The 20,157-nt window shown below is 39.3% G+C and overlaps 1 protein-coding gene across 11 annotated transcripts in view; it reads left to right on the top strand.

Moving 5' to 3' along the window:
* Positions 1-20,157, top strand: part of TNRC6C (trinucleotide repeat containing adaptor 6C) — a 357,433-nt gene that overhangs the window by 282,658 nt on the left and 54,618 nt on the right. For 8 of the 11 annotated variants that reach the window (XM_068914208.1, XM_068914213.1, XM_068914211.1 and 5 more), the window contains 2 exons: positions 5,205-5,258; positions 11,818-12,144. In XM_068914208.1, the coding sequence (XP_068770309.1) occupies positions 5,205-5,258; positions 11,818-12,144 (381 nt within the window). The remainder of the gene's footprint in view (positions 1-5,204; positions 5,259-11,817; positions 12,145-20,157) is intronic. The other 3 variants (XM_068914209.1, XM_068914215.1, XM_068914214.1) reach the window with 1 other exon arrangement.

Raw genomic sequence — 20,157 nt, 5'->3', positions numbered from 1 at the left:
CATAGGAGAAAAGCAGTGACGAAAATACTAGAAGCTGTTAAAAATATAAGTATACTTCACAAGGCCGCTGTATGTTAAACCAAACCAGAATAACGTAGAATGTGACTGAATAAAACTTTTAAAAAATATACCTTGTGTCACAAACAGCAAGTTGTATATCTTGGCAGAAAAAGAGATGTTGGCACCCTGTCTGCTGACAAGTATGACAAACTAAAAAATGGGGATGCTGCTTAAGAAAGTGAAGCAAAATCTAGCATCGGAGCTGTGAAGTATGCACAGTTGTGTTTTTATTGGGATTCTCTCCAATTCAGAAGAGAAATGTTAAAATTTGTGAGTATAGGATCATGTCAAGAGAGTAGTGACAGGAGTGTTTGCTGCAGAAGAGTTGTGCAGTTGGCTTACAAAGCTGGGCTTATGAAGAGGAGGTAGTCCTGTTTGTAGTGGAGCAGAGGGACAAAACGTAATTCGGCAGTATTAAGGTTTGAAGTTGATCAGGAACAAAATGAAGAGAATCTGGCTAAGGATGGTTGAAGAAGAAAGACCACCGTGTCTTAACTATCTTACTTAAAACCTAGCAGAAGCTGAAGACAATGCTCTGATAATCAGCCAGAGAGAAAAAAAGATTTCTTTGTAGTGGCTGAGGAAAATGGTCGAAGTTAATGAAATGGTTTTGGAGCTCCATTTAGTTGTAGGATTGTAGAAAATAAGGCTCGAAAGGATCTTGAGAGGTCATCTACTCTGTCCTCTTGCCCCGAGGCAAGATCACCAAACCTGTATCATGTCTGCAAGTAATCCTTAATCATCCTTATTGTTAGAAATGTAAATCTTAATCTCCCTGGCTGCTATTTAAACCCAGTAAGTCTTGCCCTATTCACTGTGGGTCTGGAACAAATTATTTCCTCCTCTTCCTTTGTGTTGTTTTTTTTTTTTTGGGGGGGGGGGGGAAGGGGAGGAATTTAGGGGGAGCTTTTTTTGTTTTTTTGGTGAGGTTTTTTGCTGTGTGCACCCTGAGTCTTCTAGAGTGAACTCCCCTTTTCCTTGCATCTGCCCTGGCAGTTCATGTTTCCAGATTCCTGAGCTTTTCCTTTGTTCTCCTTCCAGGTGGTCCGCGTCTCTCTGGAAGGGAAGCGGTCAACAATGGGAACAGTGTTTTAGTTAAGACTTTAAGATGCCAGACTGAAGTAGAAGGGTTACTTTATAAGCCTCAGAGCTGGTTATTTATTCCATTACAATGCTTGTCTTCTTTCAACAGCCTGACCTTTTTACTTCTGTTCAGTTTGGGATCTGCTATAAACATTACATCTTTTTCTGCAAAACTGCTGTGGGGTCACTCATTTGCCATTTTTGCATTTCATTCTTCCTGCCTAATAACTTGACTCTCCTTATTGAATTGCAGTCACTTTTTTTCAGAGCGCTTCTCCAGGTTATTGTCGCTGAATTCTGATCCTATCCGGCAGCAAACTTGTCACCTCCATCTCGTTCCTCCGTAGCTCGGTGTCATTTGCAGATTTAATAAGGACATTCTCTAGTCCATCCGGCAGTTGTTAATGAAAATATTGAGCAGCACAGGCTCAGATCAAATCTCTGTGGGATCTTTCTGGAATACACTTCCATTTCGACAGCAAGCCATTGATTCTCTCAGAGAATATTTCCACCAATTTTACATTTAACTCACGTTTCTGCAATTTGCTTGTGACAACATTGGGCAAGAATTTCATGTTAGAAACCCTTATGAAGTTAAGACATAGAGAGAGTGCTTTGGTTGATGATAGGACACCAAAAGGAAATGTGGGAAAACGGGCAGAGTTTCAGCTGGAATAAAGCAGACGATTGGGTCTGAACGGAGAGAAACAAATGAATTGTCGGGGTAGCCGTGATGGTTCAGCTCTCTTTCTGGATATACTGTTCTAGGGACAAAATACAGTTAGGCGGTGGGTGAAGTCCTGAAAGTTTCTGTGTTTCAGGCTTTTGCATGCAGCCAGCAGTCAACTAAATGAATTAGCAAAACAGAAGATGGCAAGAAAAGAAATTATACGAGCCAACAAAAGACAGATGCAAGGAAGACATGGCTATGTCAAACGTTTCTGACAAGGGAAGGCGAATTAAAATACTGAGTTCTAGCCAAGGAAATACTGTTAGAAACTTCCAAGGCTCTTACAGCCTAGTCTGCAGGGATGCGGATTAGACTGAGAGGTTATTGGGAGAGGGGCAGACTTGTGGAGACAAGTGAGGGCAAAGGTGGGTTTATTAAGACAAGGTTGAAACGTGTATGCTGTCAGGAGGACCCGAAAGGTGCGCGAAGAGAAGAGGAAGGGAAGGGACCGCGTGAGGGTGGGTAGGGAAGTACGTGAAAAGAATGTGGAATTACCCGAAAAGGAACAGCTACTAGAAGAAAGCAGGTCATAAATTTTTTGTGCTGGTGATTTGGAGAGGTTTCGTTTGCACGGCCTCCTGGTTTATGCAGAAAGGTACGAGGCTCCTCCATGGCAGGGACGTTGTGCTGTGTGTGGTTTTCCATCAGTAGCTGAGGAGGGGTCCATTTAAAATGAACTAATTTAAGCACTTAGATTCGTCCTTTAGTCCATGATTTGGGACGCTGTCATTTCTTCCATTTTTAAAATTTTTTCCTGATTTTTTTTTTTCTTTCAGAGAATTTAGCAGTCTTAATTTCAGTCAGAATGGTGCTGAGCGATAATTTTAGACGCTTTACATAAGACCATGGAAAAATACTCTTAAATAAATAAATTGTACTCTGCATATATTTGGCCTAGTTTCCTGAGGAAATGAGGTTTGTGCGATTGGGTTGTGTTCCTGTCTCGGTTTCTCCATTTAGCTTTTGAACTTTCTGGCAGATTTTGACCAAATTTGGTAGGAGGTCGGCATTTCAGCGATTCCGGCTGCCAGCAGATTTCATTGAGGGGCGCAACTGGGTGCGGGACAGAGACTTGCTTAGTGTCATTACTTCCCTTGCCCACCTATCTGCTGAGGTCTTGAGGCAAGTCCTTAGTGTGAGCTCCGTGGTCATCTGTTCTGATGAGTTTGCCAGCTGGCCAGTCAATCAACATACCGCTTTGAACAAGCCACAGTACTGTTAATACCAATGTATGGTTAAGAAAAGAATATTTAGTACTTCAAAAACTGCAAAGTACAACCGAACTGAATACTATTTTCAGCGTGCTTTATTATTTATATGATTCTAGCAGCATCCGGAATAAATATTAAAATAAAACCTTTACTTTGTAAGGAGTAATATGGAAGTCTCACTCTTGGGAAGGTGATTTGTGACTGACTTGTCACTATGGGGCCCATAAGTTATTATGATTTCCTCATAAAATATTGGTTTCCCATAGATGGTTGTAAAATCTTTCTGGATGACATATTTTCGAAGGAGATTTTCCAGCATCAAAATTAGGAATTAATTTTTTACTGAATTGAAATCCACTCAATAGATAACAAATAAATTTCAGTGTTTAATAGATATCAATTTATGATGGGTAGTTATCTGCTAACTTCATGCAATGCTCTCTCTTCATGCAATATCTCTGAATATAGTTTTAGAATAAATTATGCTTATATCTTGATGAAGCCTGTGAAATATGTTCAGATGAATGGATCAGACTGCTACATTTGTCTGCAGGAAATAGGAGCTGCAGAGTGGGTTTTGAATTCATCCGTAGCAAAGATATGTTGTCATACAAAACCCGACGCGTTTAATTGTGGTCGGAGAGCTCCTCAGCCAATGAACGCATTGGTAAACACCATTTAAAAACTACTCGCAAACAAGCAAGAAGGCCTTTCCCTGCAGCGAGTAGGTACATTTCCTGGAAAAAAAAAATTGTCTTTTGCAGAATCAAGTTTTTAGAAGTGTTCTTTCTCCTCTTACTGTAAAAAAACACTTTTCAGATATGGTTTGGTTGTACACTGATGCGGTTCTACTTCTTGGGCGCACCTTCAGAGCTGTGGTTTCTTTTTCTTTTCCAGCATCGTCCCCTCCGACTGTTCCAACTGGGTATGCAGGGTATAACAACGACGTTAATAACTTTGCAGTGGTTTTATTCAATTGCAGTTTAGGTAATATATAAGCAACGGCAGATATTATAGAAATAATGCTGTTTTCTGGAGGAGTGAGACTGGCGAAATGACCGGATCGTACATATACCGTCGCTCTTCCTAAAGCAGAGAGACGGCTGGAACAGGGATGAAGGAATAGATGGCGCTGCTTCGCATGGCGTTTTTTTGCTTGTCTACTACCTCTAGGTCACACAAAATTGAGTTGCGGAAGATGGTAGAGAAATCTGAACAACTGCTTTAGAGGTTTTCCGTGAACTTTGCAGCTTCCTATTAATTTCTATTCTGACTTTCAATTTTCTGGCCCCCCCCCCAAAAAATCAAGTTCTTTATAGAAGGTATAAGTTGGTAAAAGTGAGAGTAATCTGTAGAATAAAGAGAAAAAAGTAGGTTACGATGAGAGGTTTTAGAAGTTAGATGTTGAAAGAGTAAGGAAAGGAGGCAGGAAACGTTGCAAAATTCAGGAGGAGGAAGTGGAGAGGAAGCATTCGGAAGGCAGCGCAGGAGAAGATGCGCCGCGCTTGGCTATGAGATAAACTGGGAGGGGAAAACAAAGTTAAAACAGCAAAAGATTTTTATATATTCTTAGTATTTAATAAACCGGTATGTTCAGGGAATAGTACCAAATTGAAATATTTCTTTAAATGAGTAAGTGATGTTAAATTCTAAGGCCACTAAAAATGCATATATTTTTACTTTTAACCCTGAATTTTAGGCTTTATTATCAATCTGCAGCTACTGATTGTATGTCTAAAGGCCCATCATGAGGCCTATTACAAATTAATTTTGCAATTTTTCTCAGCTTTAGACTGTAACTTTTTCTGCAGTGCATATTTTAGGGTTTTTTTTTCAGAAGTTTGTGTGCTTGCGGAAATAGCAGAGAGAGAAAATTCACCTACTTTTGTATAGAAACATTAAGAAGTATTAGGTTTTTATGTAATAGTTTCCTGAAATACTTTTACTTTTGCCAGTAGATGTCACTGTGGATAAAAAATAGCAGCACTTAGTAGACAAAGGAGGTAATTTCCTAAATGAAAATTCACCCTTTGAAAGTGGGTGGGGGGGGAGGGGGCAACACTTTTTTCCTAAAAGAACTTTTTTTTTCAGCAAACCAAAAAGAATTTCTTTCTAATCAGGACATCTCTTGTTGCCCTCTGCGATCCCGTGTGTTTTAGCTTCGCCCGAGTTGGGTAAGTTCCTGACTTCAAAGGGGGTGCCTGGCCAGGGGCGCCAGCGCTCAGCTGTATTTCAAAAGCATCTACTGCTTCAGGGTTGCTTTAACAAGCAGCATGTCTCTTTACAGCCTATCTGTGTGAGGGATTGGACGTGGAGGAAGTGGCTTCATTAGGGTTGATTTGGAGGGGGGAGCAAGACGAAGAAAAAAAATTGCCCCTGTGATTGGCTGGGAGAGTAGCTCTGAATTATGGGATCCATCTGTTTCCTGTAATGAATTCATAAACCCATCAAACAATGACCTGAACGAATTGCTGACGGAAAAAAATAATACGCGGGCATGATATGTTGAACGCAGTGAGGCATTGGCATTGTATAATCAGAAATTCTTCTCACATGCAGCACTTTGTAATGGAGCTGCTGTGTTTAATAGAAGCTGTAAATAAATCCTGCCACAGTAGCAGCCAAGAACGCGTTTCTGGGTTTTAACCGTTTCTCTCCTGGAATGTCTGCTGCTCTCCGGCTTTGGCAACGCAAGTGCTGTATAACAGAGTATTCGGAAATACAGAGAAATGTTAATGAGGTGAATGAAAGGGAGAAAAAGCTGCCATAAATCAGTATTATGTGGCTAAGCCAGTTTCTTTCATTTATGCATATTCTTTCCTTTTGTCATAGACACGTACTTAAAAGCTATTGTTGTAATTGAAATCTGTTAGACTGATCCTATTCGTTATATTAATAAAATCCACCTACAATTGCTCATAACACTTTTTATGCAGTTGGGATTCCCGAGATTGTAATCATCAAAGAGCATATGGAGTAATTATTGGATTTGTTTGGGTAAAATGGGATTAAGAAGTTTAGATACTATTAAGTACTGATAATTATTACAAGCAAGCTCATTGTTTAGTGTATGTACAGTTCTTAGAGTGTAGAATAAGCAGATACCCATCACAAACATCTTAAGAGCAAGCGACAGCAAGGCTTTTATTCGTAAGTGTCTTTAATTGTATTTTTGCAAGATTTTATTTAAATAGTTTCGCTTTAGCTCTTTAGTCATGTATTTGCAGTAGTTATGAAAATCATACCGAATTAAATGTTAATTAAAGTATGGGGGGGAAGCATTTTTGGGTTGTAAAATTTAGCAGGAAAGGCTGAATTTTGATTCCTGGACTTCAAAACGGCTGCCCGAATAACACTGGCCCTGACAGCGTATTGCTTTGCGGTGCAAGGCTAGACAGGCTGCTCCTTCGGGGACTGGCAGGCCGGCCCCGCGGGCTGATGAAACGTGTAGCGCGCGGTGCTGCGGTGTTCTGGTCGGCCTCCCCGGCCCCAGGCGCTGCCAGGCTGTACGCCAAAGCCTGCTGCCCGGTACGCTCGTAGCCTACCGTTTGCTAAAATATTAGGTCGTTGTGCGTTTTGCAAAGGGGAGCCATCACCTCAAAATACATCTGCTGCGCGAAGGAGGATGTCTCCATGGTCTGTAGAGAAGTTGTGGAAGTGGGGGTTGTACGACCATTAGCGATCACAAAATTTAACGTGGACGCGTTGAACGGGCAGTGTTGCTCGCAGCGCGTACCACACCAAAGCTGCTGCTTGAACATTGCTGAAGACGACTTTAACAAACAGGTGCTGAGAGTTTCTCGAAGAGTAAGTTACATATTGCATTGTCTCTGTAACATCTATGCTGCAAATGTTATTGTTGCATTTGAATGCTAAATCCTAGCCTGATAGGAAGCTAACTTGGGAATTAAGCCCGTTGCTGTGGTGTTAATGCTTTTTGCTTATTTCCCTCGGATGGTGCAATCAACTGGTTATTTTCCAGCTACCATGAATGTGTACGTGGTATTCTTGCAAGAGCTTCTCCTGTTTTACTGATTTCAAAGAGATTTTGGTGTACAAAATAGGAAAACACTTTGATATGCTGATCAGAAAAAAAATCAGTATTATTAATATGCAGAAACATTTTAATTCTGAAATACAGCATGTTTGATATTGTGATTTTCTTTGTGCAGTTCACTCATATATCGTTCAGATATTTATAAGATTAGGCTTCTCTAGCCACACCTTTGTGGTAAAACTGCTTTACTGTTTGCATTAAAGCAAAAATTGACATATATGCTATGACTTAGGCTAGTGATTTTTTTATATATATGTATTTTATATATATGTGTGTGTGTGTGGTATTTGGAAGTATCAGCTGTGATCATTTTAAATATAATACTGAGAATATAATGCTTTTAAAACGCTACCTTGCTATTTCAAGCATGTTTCCAATGAATTATCACTCCCTGAACAAAATCTTGGGGCCAGAGAAATACCTGCCCCATGTTGGTGGTATGCCAGTTAATACCAACTTTAATTCTCATACTTCTTTTTAATTCCATGGACAAATCGTTTTTTAGTTTAAGGAACTCCTCTTCCAAGTCACTTCCAACTTTTTTTTCCCCCCAGGTGAAGATGATCGAGACCATGCCATGGTTTCACCAGCTGCTTGTTCCTACCTGGCTCCTTCTCCTCCCCTTCCCCAGTGCTCCCTCTGATACGCTGGCAGAAGCGCTTGCGTGGCTGTGCTGAATTGGAGAAATCTCCTGCCTGAAATAGTGATTTTCTTTTTGGCAGATCAAACTAGCTCCTGAGAGCTCTTTCCGAATTTTGTGGTCATAGGCAGATCGCATACAGCTTGAGTGTTTTCAGAAGTACGAAGGAATTGAAATTTCAGTGTGGCTAAATTTTTCCAACCCTGTCTTGCAAACAAGATCAAGATTTCCAGTTTTCCTATTTCTGCTCTCAGTCTCCCAAGTGAAATGGGAATATTTAGTCTACTCGGTTCAAAAACATAAAAAAAATAATACTATAGTAATTGTGCTTTTGATTTGACAAAAAGCACACAACTTTAGGTAGGTATTGGCTTTTGGTAGCAAATTAAGTTTAGAAAGCAGACATTTAGATGAATCCTGAATATACCAAGTATAAGGTGATTCAGGCTTTTCAGCATCGGAAAGACAGGTGGTAATAGCCCAAGCCTATGTTTTCTGCATAGTAGGTGTGATAGTTGCCTGCCCAGGCCGTGTCGTTACCAGCAGAGGCTCTGCATTTCCCAGTAGCAGGCTGTCCAGAAAGAACTTAACAAAGATTGATTTCCTGAGGGAGTGCTGTTTAATGAGAGGATCAGTTTAATTTATAGTATATGCCATAATTTTTAAAGGCCAGGTGAAACGGTAAAGTCAACAATACTGTGAAAAAAAGCCATTAAAACTGAATAATATTTTGGATTATATGGATGATAGAATTATTGATATTGCGGAAGCAAAATAATTCTCAGTTTTATGTTGTAGTCCACATTTTGTAAAGTTTGTAATCTACTTTTTTAACTGTGAGAGTTAGAATAAGCTGTTGATGTTTCCAAGGCTGGTACTGTATTTTGCGAAGGCAAAGGGAGGCTTTATTCTCTGCTCTCAAGATGTTACTGGGTTTTTTCAGGGTTTTATATTCGAAGTTAGTTTTTCTTTGGAGAAATAAATATAAGTAAAATTGTTCAGGCTTCCACGATAAAAGATAATATTTACCGTTCAAAGTTTTGGAGAAGCTGATGCTTGCTGTCCAACTTGGCGTATTCTCACCTGCCGAAGTACCTGCTCGCTTTGAAACCATCCCCAGAACTACTTGGCCCCGTCTGCTGTTTCCATTGCGGGAGCTGATTAGGGTCGGGGCCATGAGTGCTGTCTTCATATAATACGTGTAGTCATATGCGATAGGATTTTTGGCGTTGTTGAGCGTTTTTGTGATGTTCCTCCAGGAAGCCTGACAGCTTTCGGTGGGGCCAGGTAAGCGTCTCCAGCAGGGCGAGCTGAGGAGCTGCGTGCGTTCGCTGGCTGATGGCTCTGTGCCAGACTGGGCCTGCAAGGTCTGGTGGAGACTCTGGTGAATTTGGCCTTGTGATTTCAGATAAGATTAATATGTGGCATACCCCATGTCTGGAGTGCATATGTGAAGATTTTAGCTCTCTCGAAACGCGCGGGGTAAAGGTTTAGGTGAAGACCACAAGAAGGCAGCAGCTTTGTGTGGTGGCTGCATAAGCTAGTGCATCGGGTCTCCTGACTTGTTTTCTGAGAGGTCCCTGGAAACTTGAAAATTGAATTAGAGATTTATGATCTCACGTCCACAGGCAGGAGGATCTGATGTCAGTATTAGCAGTCCCATAGCCAAATAACGACAAACTGCTAAACTAAAAAGAGGGTGGGTGCTCTAGATATGTATGGTAGTTTAACGTTCGGTTTAAATGAGTAATTCTTTATAGTACATGGTCGCGTGTCTTCTCCTCCCTCCTCTTTTAAACCTTACAGAAGATTTGTTACAGTAATAGAGAAATAAAGGGCTCAAATATTTTAACAGGCGATGCGTTTTGTCTAGGTAGAGAATAACCAGAATTTATCCTATTTTAAAACTTTATGTTATGTTAACTTAGCTGATGTTTATTGAACACAGTATTTCATCCTGGTGGTAAAGAGGCTAACGCTATATAAAGGAACAGTTAGGACAGTATTTAATGTGTTTAAGGGTTTTAGAATTGAAGGATTTGAGAGAAGCACATGTTGGTCTTGTGTTGAAATGGTGATGTACAAATAACTATAACTTATTTCTGTGCAACGTAAACTCTAGTCACAAATGTATCTCTTCTGTGTATCCTATAGACCATTCAATACATTCATTATGTATTGAGAGAAAGTAAGATGTATTGAAGTTGTTCCTTCTGGGATACTGTGAACTGGTTGGTTTGGTACCTGGAAAGTACGTGCTCTGCCTATACTGGGGATTTAGTACCTCTCTTTCACAGACCCAATCTTTTTTACTATTTAAAATAGTGCTTACAATGATTAAAACAAAGTTTGTATTGTACACATGTGAATCCATTTTGCAGCTTACATTGAATGCTTCTTATTGTGGATGAGAAAGTTTTCCTTTAGTCATTTGTGATACATGGAAAAAATAAGCGTGTAGGCTATTTGTAGTCCTCGTGCCCATTCCTTAGTGCTCTTGCAAATATGTAGCTTTAATATGCAACTGAAATGTGGTTTGCTTTTTCTGGTTACTACATCTCAGTATCTGTTTAGAAATGAGAAGTGTTTTGCAGAGAAGCAGTATTATGTAACTTTTCAAAAATGCTGTAATGATTCTTATGATAAGAAAAAAAAAACTTGACATTTTTGTAAGACATTTGATTTAAAAAAAAAATCCTGAAAAAATAGACTTGTCCTGGTAAAAGAGTTGTGCAAATCATTCACTCTTTCCAGTCAAAGGAACTAGTTGTGATCGGAATTTCAATTACAGCTGTTTAAAACCTAAGCCCCCTCTCCTTAAAGTCCTTTAAAATTATGTCTTGAGTAAGTTACCTGTTTTTTAAACCCGATATATCGGTAACATACTTTTCATCAATATATGTACAAAGTAATTGCATATATATCTAAATCTACAGATTGGGTAAAGCAGGACTAAAGAAAACTGATCTTTATTGAAAACTTTCCTTATGAGTTTTCATTATCTAAAAACTTTTTTTCCTAATATATGCTCTGTTTCAATTGACATCATTTTTCTGAAATGCTGATTTCACAGCATGCTACTTTCTCAGTGCCTTACTCCCTCCCTTAAAGTTTTAGAAAATTGTGTGCTCTGTGCCACTGTTTCCTGTTTAGTAATTAATTTCTCGGCACTTTATTTGAAAAATAGCAGAAATTATTTCTAGCCATCCCTTTATTTCTGGGGCTTTTTATTTATTGCTTTAGGATAAGTGTTGTTAGACATCTTGTTTTGGCTACAACCCGAGAAGTTTTGGGAACGCTGGAACTGAAAACATCCAAGAAGTGTTTCCATTCCCTCTGTCGTAGAGTTAATAGGAAATAAATGTTTTATCTTTCTTCTTAGGGCTGTACTTTCCTAAATCATATTTAATATTAGCACCCAGACACGCATATATCTGTGTTAATAAACTGCAGTTAGAGCATGGTTGCCTTTCGAGGCTCGACATGAATTTAGTTGTGCAGCTGCGGGCTGTTGTGACCTTGGACTTTGTCCTCTCCCCTCTTTTAATAGCCAGGGTAGCCTCCTGGTGCTGGTTAGCGCCCCTCCTTGCGCGTGCTGCTAACTTTGATGACGCCGTGTGACAGGTAGAAAGTGTATGTGATAAGACTGGCAGTTCTTTGCACGCTTTGAAAAGAAAGGGAAAAAAAAGGCCCTTAGGCTCCTAGGAGCGGGTTCGTGTGCGAGCAAGCCTTCGTCAGCTCCGTCCCAGTACATCATTTTCCTCTCAGTACAAAATCAGTGATTTTTGGCCATAGCTTTCAAAGTTGTTATAGAAAATGTTTCACGAGGCTGCGTATATTATAAACTAGCTCTTCTTACTGCTGAAATATATCTACTTTGAACGTACTTTATATATTTCCGTATTCTTTGCCAACTGTTGTTCGGGAGACTAGAAAACATCGGCCCTTTGCTCAGTAACAGGGAAAAAGCCTTTTAAATTATTTCTTTCTAATCTGAAAACTCTTGTTTCGTTTTGTTTTGTTTTGTCTTGCGTAGTGCCAGAACCTATTAAGACCAGTTTAAGCCAGCCCCAACCTGCCGGTAGCGGTACCAGTACTTCCACCAGCACTATTACCAACAGCAGCAATGGCAAGCGGGCACCTGCGAGTGGGCAGCAGCCGGCTGCGTCCCGCTACCTGCCTCGCGAGGTGCCTCCCCGCTTCCGCCAGCAAGAACAGAAGCAGCTCTTAAAGAGGGGTCAGCCACTGCCCGCGGGGACTCTGACTGGCACCAGCCCAGCACAAGGGCCTGGGCAAGCAGGGGCGAGTCCTCCTCCGCAGCCGGGAGCCGGCGGACAGCATCATCCCAGCAAGACCCAAACAGGTAAGAGCTGAAGCGCGCGGGGGTCTCGAGCCCGTTCTGCGTGCGGTTGTGCCTTTCGCCGTGAGCGCTGCTCTTGCAAAATCTTGAGGGGATGCTAAGGGCTGTCTTAATATGGCAGCATTTAAAGTGAAGGGTCTGCTGCTGCTCTGTTTGCTATACAGTGTGAAAATGGATATAATAGGTCATTTCTAGCATCCGGTTAAAGGTTCTCCCGTTCATTTAGATGCTTAGATCCGTGGGGTCTATTTCCAGGTGCTTTTTCTGTTTCTTTGGTAGTTATAAAGGTTACTGTCTTCAGGCAACGTGACTGTTCCTTTACTGATCGTTCTTTCAGAAACATCACTGGTTTGCTATTTCCAAATCTTTAGCTGTCTGTCTTTGCAATGTTAATGTCCTTTAAAGGGTGTTTTGTATATAATTGTGTGTAAATCAAAAATGTGAACTTTGCTTATGTTGTGCTGTAACACTTTTGTACCTGTACATGCACGCTCTCCGTTGTTATTCTCAGGTTAGAAAAATAATATTTTGGGAAAAGTAGTTCGATATCTTAGGCCTTTCTACCACTTCACTCTGTCCATCTGTGATGGAAGCAGGAGCTCATCTTTTTTGGGTGTAGCGTATAGAGGAATAGGTGTCTCGGCTGCCTTTCTTCTGTGGCTGCTAATGAGAAGAGAAGCAGCAGCTCTCTTCTTATTTACCCCTTTGTGCTAGAGATCTTGCAATTTTTATTTTTGTAATGAAGATTAACTGGTATACATCGCCTTCTGGATGGTCATCACTGTCTGCAGTTTTTCCCCTTCGGACATAAGTGAATCTTTTGCTAACTTTGCTATGGTTGCTGCCCGTGGCACTGAACTCTGACAGGGAAAAACCTCAGAGTAAGCACAGGAGAGAGCTACTGCAGAATTACTGAATGCAGAGAGTGAATTATTTGGTATTGTCCTTAGGAAGTTTTAGTTAGATAAGAAAATCAGCTGTCTTGCAGAAATTACAGCTTTTACGGTTATCAGGACCCATTCGAAAGTGTGATTGAAGTACTCCCCAAGAACACAAATCCAAAAAGGCAAAATAAAACAATTGTATATTTATTTCAGTGTTAGGTTTTTTATTTGGGGAGGGGAAGAGTTTCTAATACCGCTTTTTCAAGCGCTCAGCTTTGATGGCATGGGAAGTAATCTATTCCTACCATTTAGAGTATCATTCGCATCCTCTTATTTACAAATCACAGTTCAGCAGGGAAGGCAGCTGGCATTTACAGCTTCTTTTTGATATAGAGATATTTGTTAACTATCAGACTAATATTCTCTATGAGAGATCGATATTTAAATGTTTATTATTAGTGTGTTTTCAGAAATCTAATATCTAATTATATGATAGAAGCAGGACGTCCAACTCAAGTGGCTCAGGCTGGCTGTTATTCTAAGCGGCAGCACAGGCATATCTAAACATCTTTATCTGATCTTGAAGAAACAGGCTGTAAATCATAAAGCAGAGTTCACCATAAATCACAGCATAATCCATAAAAGAACTTAGCTTGTGAGAGTGTGATACTGGCTCTCTGAACTTTCATCTTCTCAGATGCGTTTGTACTTTAAGGTTTTAGACTTCTCTTTCCCTGACTCCTTTTTTTAACTTGCTTTATCAAGTAAGCATTTGTTTCTGTATTTTTTCAGCCTGGCAGCTATCATCAGATGTTTTTCACAGCTGAATTAGTTTGCTTTCTTATTCTTTTGCTACTTTTCTGTGACTGTTGGAAAACTCCGAATATGGTAGAAACTAGTAAAAGTAGGAGCAGCAGGGTAGCAGGTTTTTTGCTTCATATTATGTTCCATACTGTGCAAAAGAGTTAACTCCCGTCAGCTTTGTTATAAAGTATTTATGGAAAGCATTGGTTTGTTTTTAACAGGTTGCAGTTATTGCACAAAGTCAAAATTGTCAGGTTCTTGTTCATGTAAGGTCAAAACGAAAGCAGGAAAGGGGCACCTGAATGAAGATCCGTATCGCAGTTCTTGGAGTACGGAAGAGATTCTTGGACAAGCTAAATACTTGGCTGCTTTTTTCATCTGCTGACAGCAAGAGACTGTTTTGCGACTTACATGGTTATGTCTTCCTCATAGAAAAGAGCTTGTTGCACAGTAGAGCTCATTTGTTTCTCTTTCCAGCAGATGGAGCGTCAGTTCCTTTTCCTAGCTAAGAACAGTTAAAGGAGAAAAGTAATAGATCTAGCTCGGTTTCTAACCACAACAGCTGTGCACCTGGCTGCTTTGTGCAGCTGAGAGAGGAACATGGCTTATCTCACTCCTGAGACACCTCTGCAGCCGTGAAATACATATGCTGTCAGTCTTATTCTTCAAAATTGATCTCTCATGCTGGCGTCGTCCTCACCTCAGTGAGCATAAACATCAAGGTAGTAAGAAGAGTATCCAGGGAAGGCCAAAACCTTTTCAGCTGTTACGATTTAAGCAACTGTTAACCTCAACGAGAATTTCTGCCTTCCAAGGGCTCCTTTCCTTTTTTCTTCTTTTTTTAGACACCTCTGTAGTGATAGGAGCAGATGGGACTCGCAGGCACAGAGTGTTCTCACCCTACACCTCAGTTTCTTTCCACAGAGCAGTACATTATCTCTCTTGAGATGTATATGTTCAAAGTCCTGAAAACCTCCAGCACTTAAGCTATGAATTTTTGATGAAATTTAGTTCAAACTAGTTGATATTTTTGCGAATATGAAGATAAAGGTTTTTTTTAAATGAAGATTCTGAGTGAGCAGTACTTTGCCAGAAGGAGACTCTTCTGCTTCCTCATTTTATTGCTATTAAGGACTATATTCCTTTCAGTATATATCTCTGGCTCTCTGCATGTTTCATTTACTAAAAAGCCATTGGAGGTAAAAGTTCTCCAGGGAAGTAAAAGGAAGGAACAACATAATGGAACAATTCTGGTCTAATCATGTGTGTTCATGTAAAATCATATATTTTTGTGCATATAATGCAGTACTAAACTGAGAAGAGCAAGAACCCCCCCCGTGAATGTTGTCATGACCTAGAAAACCTCAACATTAAGAAAGATGCTCTTATTAGTTGTCCGGAAGAATGCGAGTAGGGCCCGATGCGGAAATACACAGGTATTTTTGTCTGTCTAAGCAGCATCTGCAGTGTGAGCTGAGCAATTGCTCCATGAACGTTGTTCCCATTAGAATTCTTTGGAGTTGAGACACAGTGAATAAAGCATCGTTCTGGGGGGCTTTCTCACTCTGATAACCTGATTGCCCGAGTTCGTTGGACCCACGCTGGATTCTGTCCAAGCAAGTTTCCAGACCTGAATCCTTTGCGTGCGTGATGAGCAGTGGTAGCTTTGTTTCAGCGCATGACTTGGTATTAATCAGAGAGCCACGATCATTGTAAATGAGCATCTTGCGTCCAGAAGTTAATCTCTAGGAGTGTTTTTTTGTTTTGTTTTGGGTTTTTTTTTTTAAGTGTCATATTCCTATATAGTTAACTTCAAATTATACAGCCACTTTGCTTCCAGGACCTGTATATAACCATCCAGATGGTTACAGGAAGGCTGTTAGAAAGGCATTGCCAGTCTCTTCACTGTAAAAATCTCGCTACTGTATCTCTGTATTCTCCTATCATCAGTCTTTGTTATCTACTGCCTTGGCCTATCCAAAACACTTATCAGAACTCTAAATGCAATGTCATGCATTAAAAAGGATATTCTGCCAATGTAGGGAAAGTAAGAATTAATGACCCCTAATGTATTCTTTCTCAGGCTTTTATCATTTGGCAATATCAGTGAAGTGGATTAGGGCAGTGATTTTTTTGTTTCTCTCTTAAAGTAATCTGTAAAACATGAACTAGAATAACAGGCAAGAGTAGAAAATAAAATTTTTCAAATTGCATAAAATAGAAATCTTTTAGAAATCGTATCCTTTGAAATAGTCTTTTATTTATTGGTAACTATTAAGAATTAATTTCTGTAGTACTTTAGAGCATTTTCTACAGAATTGTCATTTGTCCAGAACTTCAGAGTTGAGCTTCGTAGCCTGTTCTTGACACACAAAGCCCTTCTGTATTCTTTTCATTCTCCATTTTTTCCACTAACTCCAACGTATGTGGCGAATAGTTAACTTGCCTCCTTGAAGCGAGGCATTGCTGGAATGCTTCTTTTGCCATGTGACCTGAAAGAATTAAGTTAATTTCTGAAAACGAGCATGGGAGAGCAAGAGTAACAAGCAATATTTTCTCGTTTGTTTCTTCACAATTTGTGAAGTTTGTCCAGTAGTCTCTAGACAACCACTTTGTGTTTAAATGGTTTTAAGAACAAAGATCAGAAGAAGCAATCAGTTTTTCTTGAAGATGCCTTTCACTTTTCAGCAGTTCAGCACTGTGAAACCAACATCCATCAGCTCAGCAGAAATGTCCCACGTCCTGCAGGAGTTAGGAGGGAACTTCTACTCGTCATACAAAAAAAGTGCAGAGTATTTTGTGGAACTGATCAGTAACATATGTTTCCAAAGTCTAAAAAGAAATTAAAGCAGGTAATTCATACAGTAGTCAAAATAACGTAGAACGCACCGTCATTGTGGAAGCTGAAGAGTTACACTTTTTAATCTGCTGTATTTGTTGTTTTGTGGGAAGTGAGAATTTTACAGCAGTAACAGAGACGTATTATTTTCCCGCTGTGAGCCGATGCCAGATTCCGTGCTGAACTTTTTTCACTTTTTCTATGAAGCTGGAAGTTTTATTTCGTGTTTCAAAATTTCATTGGCCGCAATTTGCATATTCATGGTTGTGGCACGTTATGTGCGTTTTGAAGTAAATGTTGCAGGCAGTTAAAAGTTGCTGAGTACCATTGTGTAGCATGTTCGCTCTGTTTATGTTAAGTACATTTGTATTAATCTTGTTTTGGAGAATTTTCTGGGAAGCAAGATAAAATACCCTATTGTTAAAATCATCTCATAATATGTTTTCTCCTGCCGTACTCTAACTTCCTACCCTTCAGCTGTGTTCTGCGTCAGAGTTCCTTCTAATAGAGTGGTTTTATACGCTTATATAGTGTATCTACAGAGACAAACTTGGAGAAAAGTTTGCTGGGAGAGGTAATATCTCTTCTAAAACCAGTTAATATCGTTGGGAAATGCAGAAAGGCTTTAACAAACAGATCTTTCATCAGATCTAACAAAGTAGTAGTGACCTTCAAGCTGAATGCGTGTTTGAACAATTGCTCATAGTTTAGCTTATTCTACCCAGTGACTGCTGTAGGTGAGGCACGTGTATGCAAACACGGTTGTGAGGCATGTGGATAGAGTCTTATTTCAGGAGTGTGAAATAAGATTTAGCCTAGTTTTCTGGAAGACTGGTAAACAGGTTGATTTTTAACAAATAAAACACATGAAAACTGCCTCTGTGGAACTTAGTAGCTGAACTTTATCTGTTTATGCCCATGTTCTGCAATTCCATTTTCAGGATATCTTTGTCTGTCGTCTTAGAAAGTTAAAGGATTAAAAAAAATTTTTTTCAAAAATTGCATTGCTTTTCTTTTGAGTCCTTTGTAAACATGTTCTTTTGTCTGTAATGATTGAAATGTTAATCATAAGATAAAATTATAGCTGTGTCCTGTATGTATTGAGCTTGAAAACAAATTGTGTTCTCTGCTAATAATGAAATGCCATCCTCTATTGGTTACTTATACGGTAAATAGTTACATTGGATGGAAAAAACCCCTTATTGACTATGGACTTTGGATAGCAACCATATAGCTTGATCCTGGTATAATTTAAATATCAGTCTGGAGAACTAAGCAGTTTTCAGAAAGATGATGGAAATAATGTTCTCATATGAGACAGATATTCTTTTATATATTGCTCTAATATTTTAGGGAGGAAAATGAATAGTTGAAAATGTCATCTCCGTGTACTGTACTAGCCCTAAATTAAGTATTTGTGTTCAGGTAATGTAAGGAGTCTTAAAAACCTTTTTTGCCTAAAATATTTATCTGATTTGGCCTGGTCATATCTTTCTTAGGTTTAATTTTAGGCAAGCTGAAGGGTAACATGCATAAAATACAGAGGGAAAAGTTTCTGCTGTTTCTCTGATAGTAACAAAAATTTTATAAATTGTTGAGATCCACCTGTGATTTTACGTGAACAATGTTTTTTTTAAAACGTTTTAAAAAATCATTACTAACAATTTCATTCCCCTCCCTTTTTTTTTGTGGTTATGCCTTGGTAAGGAAGCAATAAATACTCAGAAACCAGGAATGAAGTATAAACATTGTGCTTTTTCTTAGCTGAAATTCTCTTGTGAAGGGTCTCTAAAATTGATCTCCTACTGGAATCAAATAGAAGTTTATCTATTAGTCATCCAAATGAGCAAATACCAGTTATAGACTAAAGATTTAGATAAAGCAGAATGGTCTTTTTTTCCCTTCCCCCCCCCCCCCCCCCCGGTATTATTACACAATACCTTGAAGATGTGCGTTATTATACAATGGCTGTTGATCCTGAATGAAGGAACTCACATGTTGGTGTTTTTTGTAAATAGCAGAACTGGCTATTTCTACTGTTTCTGCAAATGTTAAGATAACCATAAATAGCAAATATATCGTGCTTAGCTGCAATAACACTCCCAACAGTGTTCAGTTTTTACATCGCTTGACTAGGTGTTGGCCATAATTTGAATAGCAGTTCAATGTACATCTTATCACTATACACAAGTTTTCTGCAGTGTGGCTAAGTAAAAGTGGGATCAAATTTGATGTTATACCATTAGTTTAAAAAAAAAAAAAAAGTTTGTAACTTTACTAATGTTTTGTTTTGATTGACCTTTTTGCTGATAGTGTCATTGAGTTACCATTGTAACAGAACGTTCAAGTACCACCAGAGGTTATGTGGATGGCTATTATGTTTCTTCTGTTTTTTTTCTTTTTTTTCTTTTCTCACAGGGCTTTTTAGAAGTTGGCAGTGATTGTTGTCCAACACATGCCCCAGGAAATCAGGCAGTGTTATTAAAGGTCATTGGTGACAGATAGGTGTTTAGACAAAAGGAAATCAGAAAGCTTGGTTGCAAGCAAGGAAATACAACAGTTAGCATGGAGATGAGAGCTAGCCAGCAGATACTGTCTGGAACAGGTACTCGGAAGTGATTAATATTTTCTGAAATATATTGCAATGAGAGAAGTCTTTGCAAAGTAAGTCTTGGCTACTAAAGGTATTTTTCTCCTATGTAAATTTTCAAAAATTCCACATAATGCTTTGAATATAGAGAAATAGCAGCCTCTGTGTAGCATAAATACGAGCATTATGAATGAAAAGTGATTGCAGAAAAACTCATGAGCAAACTAATCTTTGGAAAGAATTTCTGTGTATTGTGTACATTATCTGACGTCGGGCAGCAGAGCATGAAAAATAAATCTGCTGCTCCAAATCTATTTGACAGCAATTAGAATTTTTTACTGGTAGAAGGAAAAATAGAAATCTGTGAAAGGATAAATAACTGACACTACTTTATATTTTTGCTGTCCTCATCTTCAAAGAGAATGACTGTGCAAAAGCAGCATGACTTAATCGCAATTGTATTTCCTTTGGAATCAGTAGATCTGTCTCCTGTTTGTGGTTCTACTGTAGAAGGCTGTGATTTAGTGGTAGCCGGATAAGCAGAAAGCCCAGGTGCCTACCGGGGGAAAAAAGGTCGGGAGACGCACACTCCAGCAAGTTTTTAGAGTGTGCAAATGGGAGTTTCCTGAGAAAGGATGCAAAGAGACCAAGTAGCAGGACCTGTCTCTGCTAGTGGAGAAGTGAGAGGTTGAAAGCAGCTAAGATCAAAGTGACCAGGACTAAGAGTGTCATCCTAAGGAGGATGAGAAAGGCAGTAGTTTCATACAACTCATGCAACTCAGGAAATTGTTAGATGTGATACTGTAAAAAACAAATCTTAAACAAAGAAAATTCTTTCTTTAAGAAAAAATAAAGAACAGAAAGACAACTTTTTCTTGAGTCTGTTAATAGTAATGAGG

Source organism: Struthio camelus, chromosome 19, assembly GCF_040807025.1.
Source record: "Struthio camelus isolate bStrCam1 chromosome 19, bStrCam1.hap1, whole genome shotgun sequence".
NCBI lineage: Eukaryota > Metazoa > Chordata > Aves > Struthioniformes > Struthionidae > Struthio > Struthio camelus.
The sequence above is the reverse complement of the archived record's forward strand: the minus strand, read 5'-3'. Positions and strand labels throughout refer to the sequence as shown.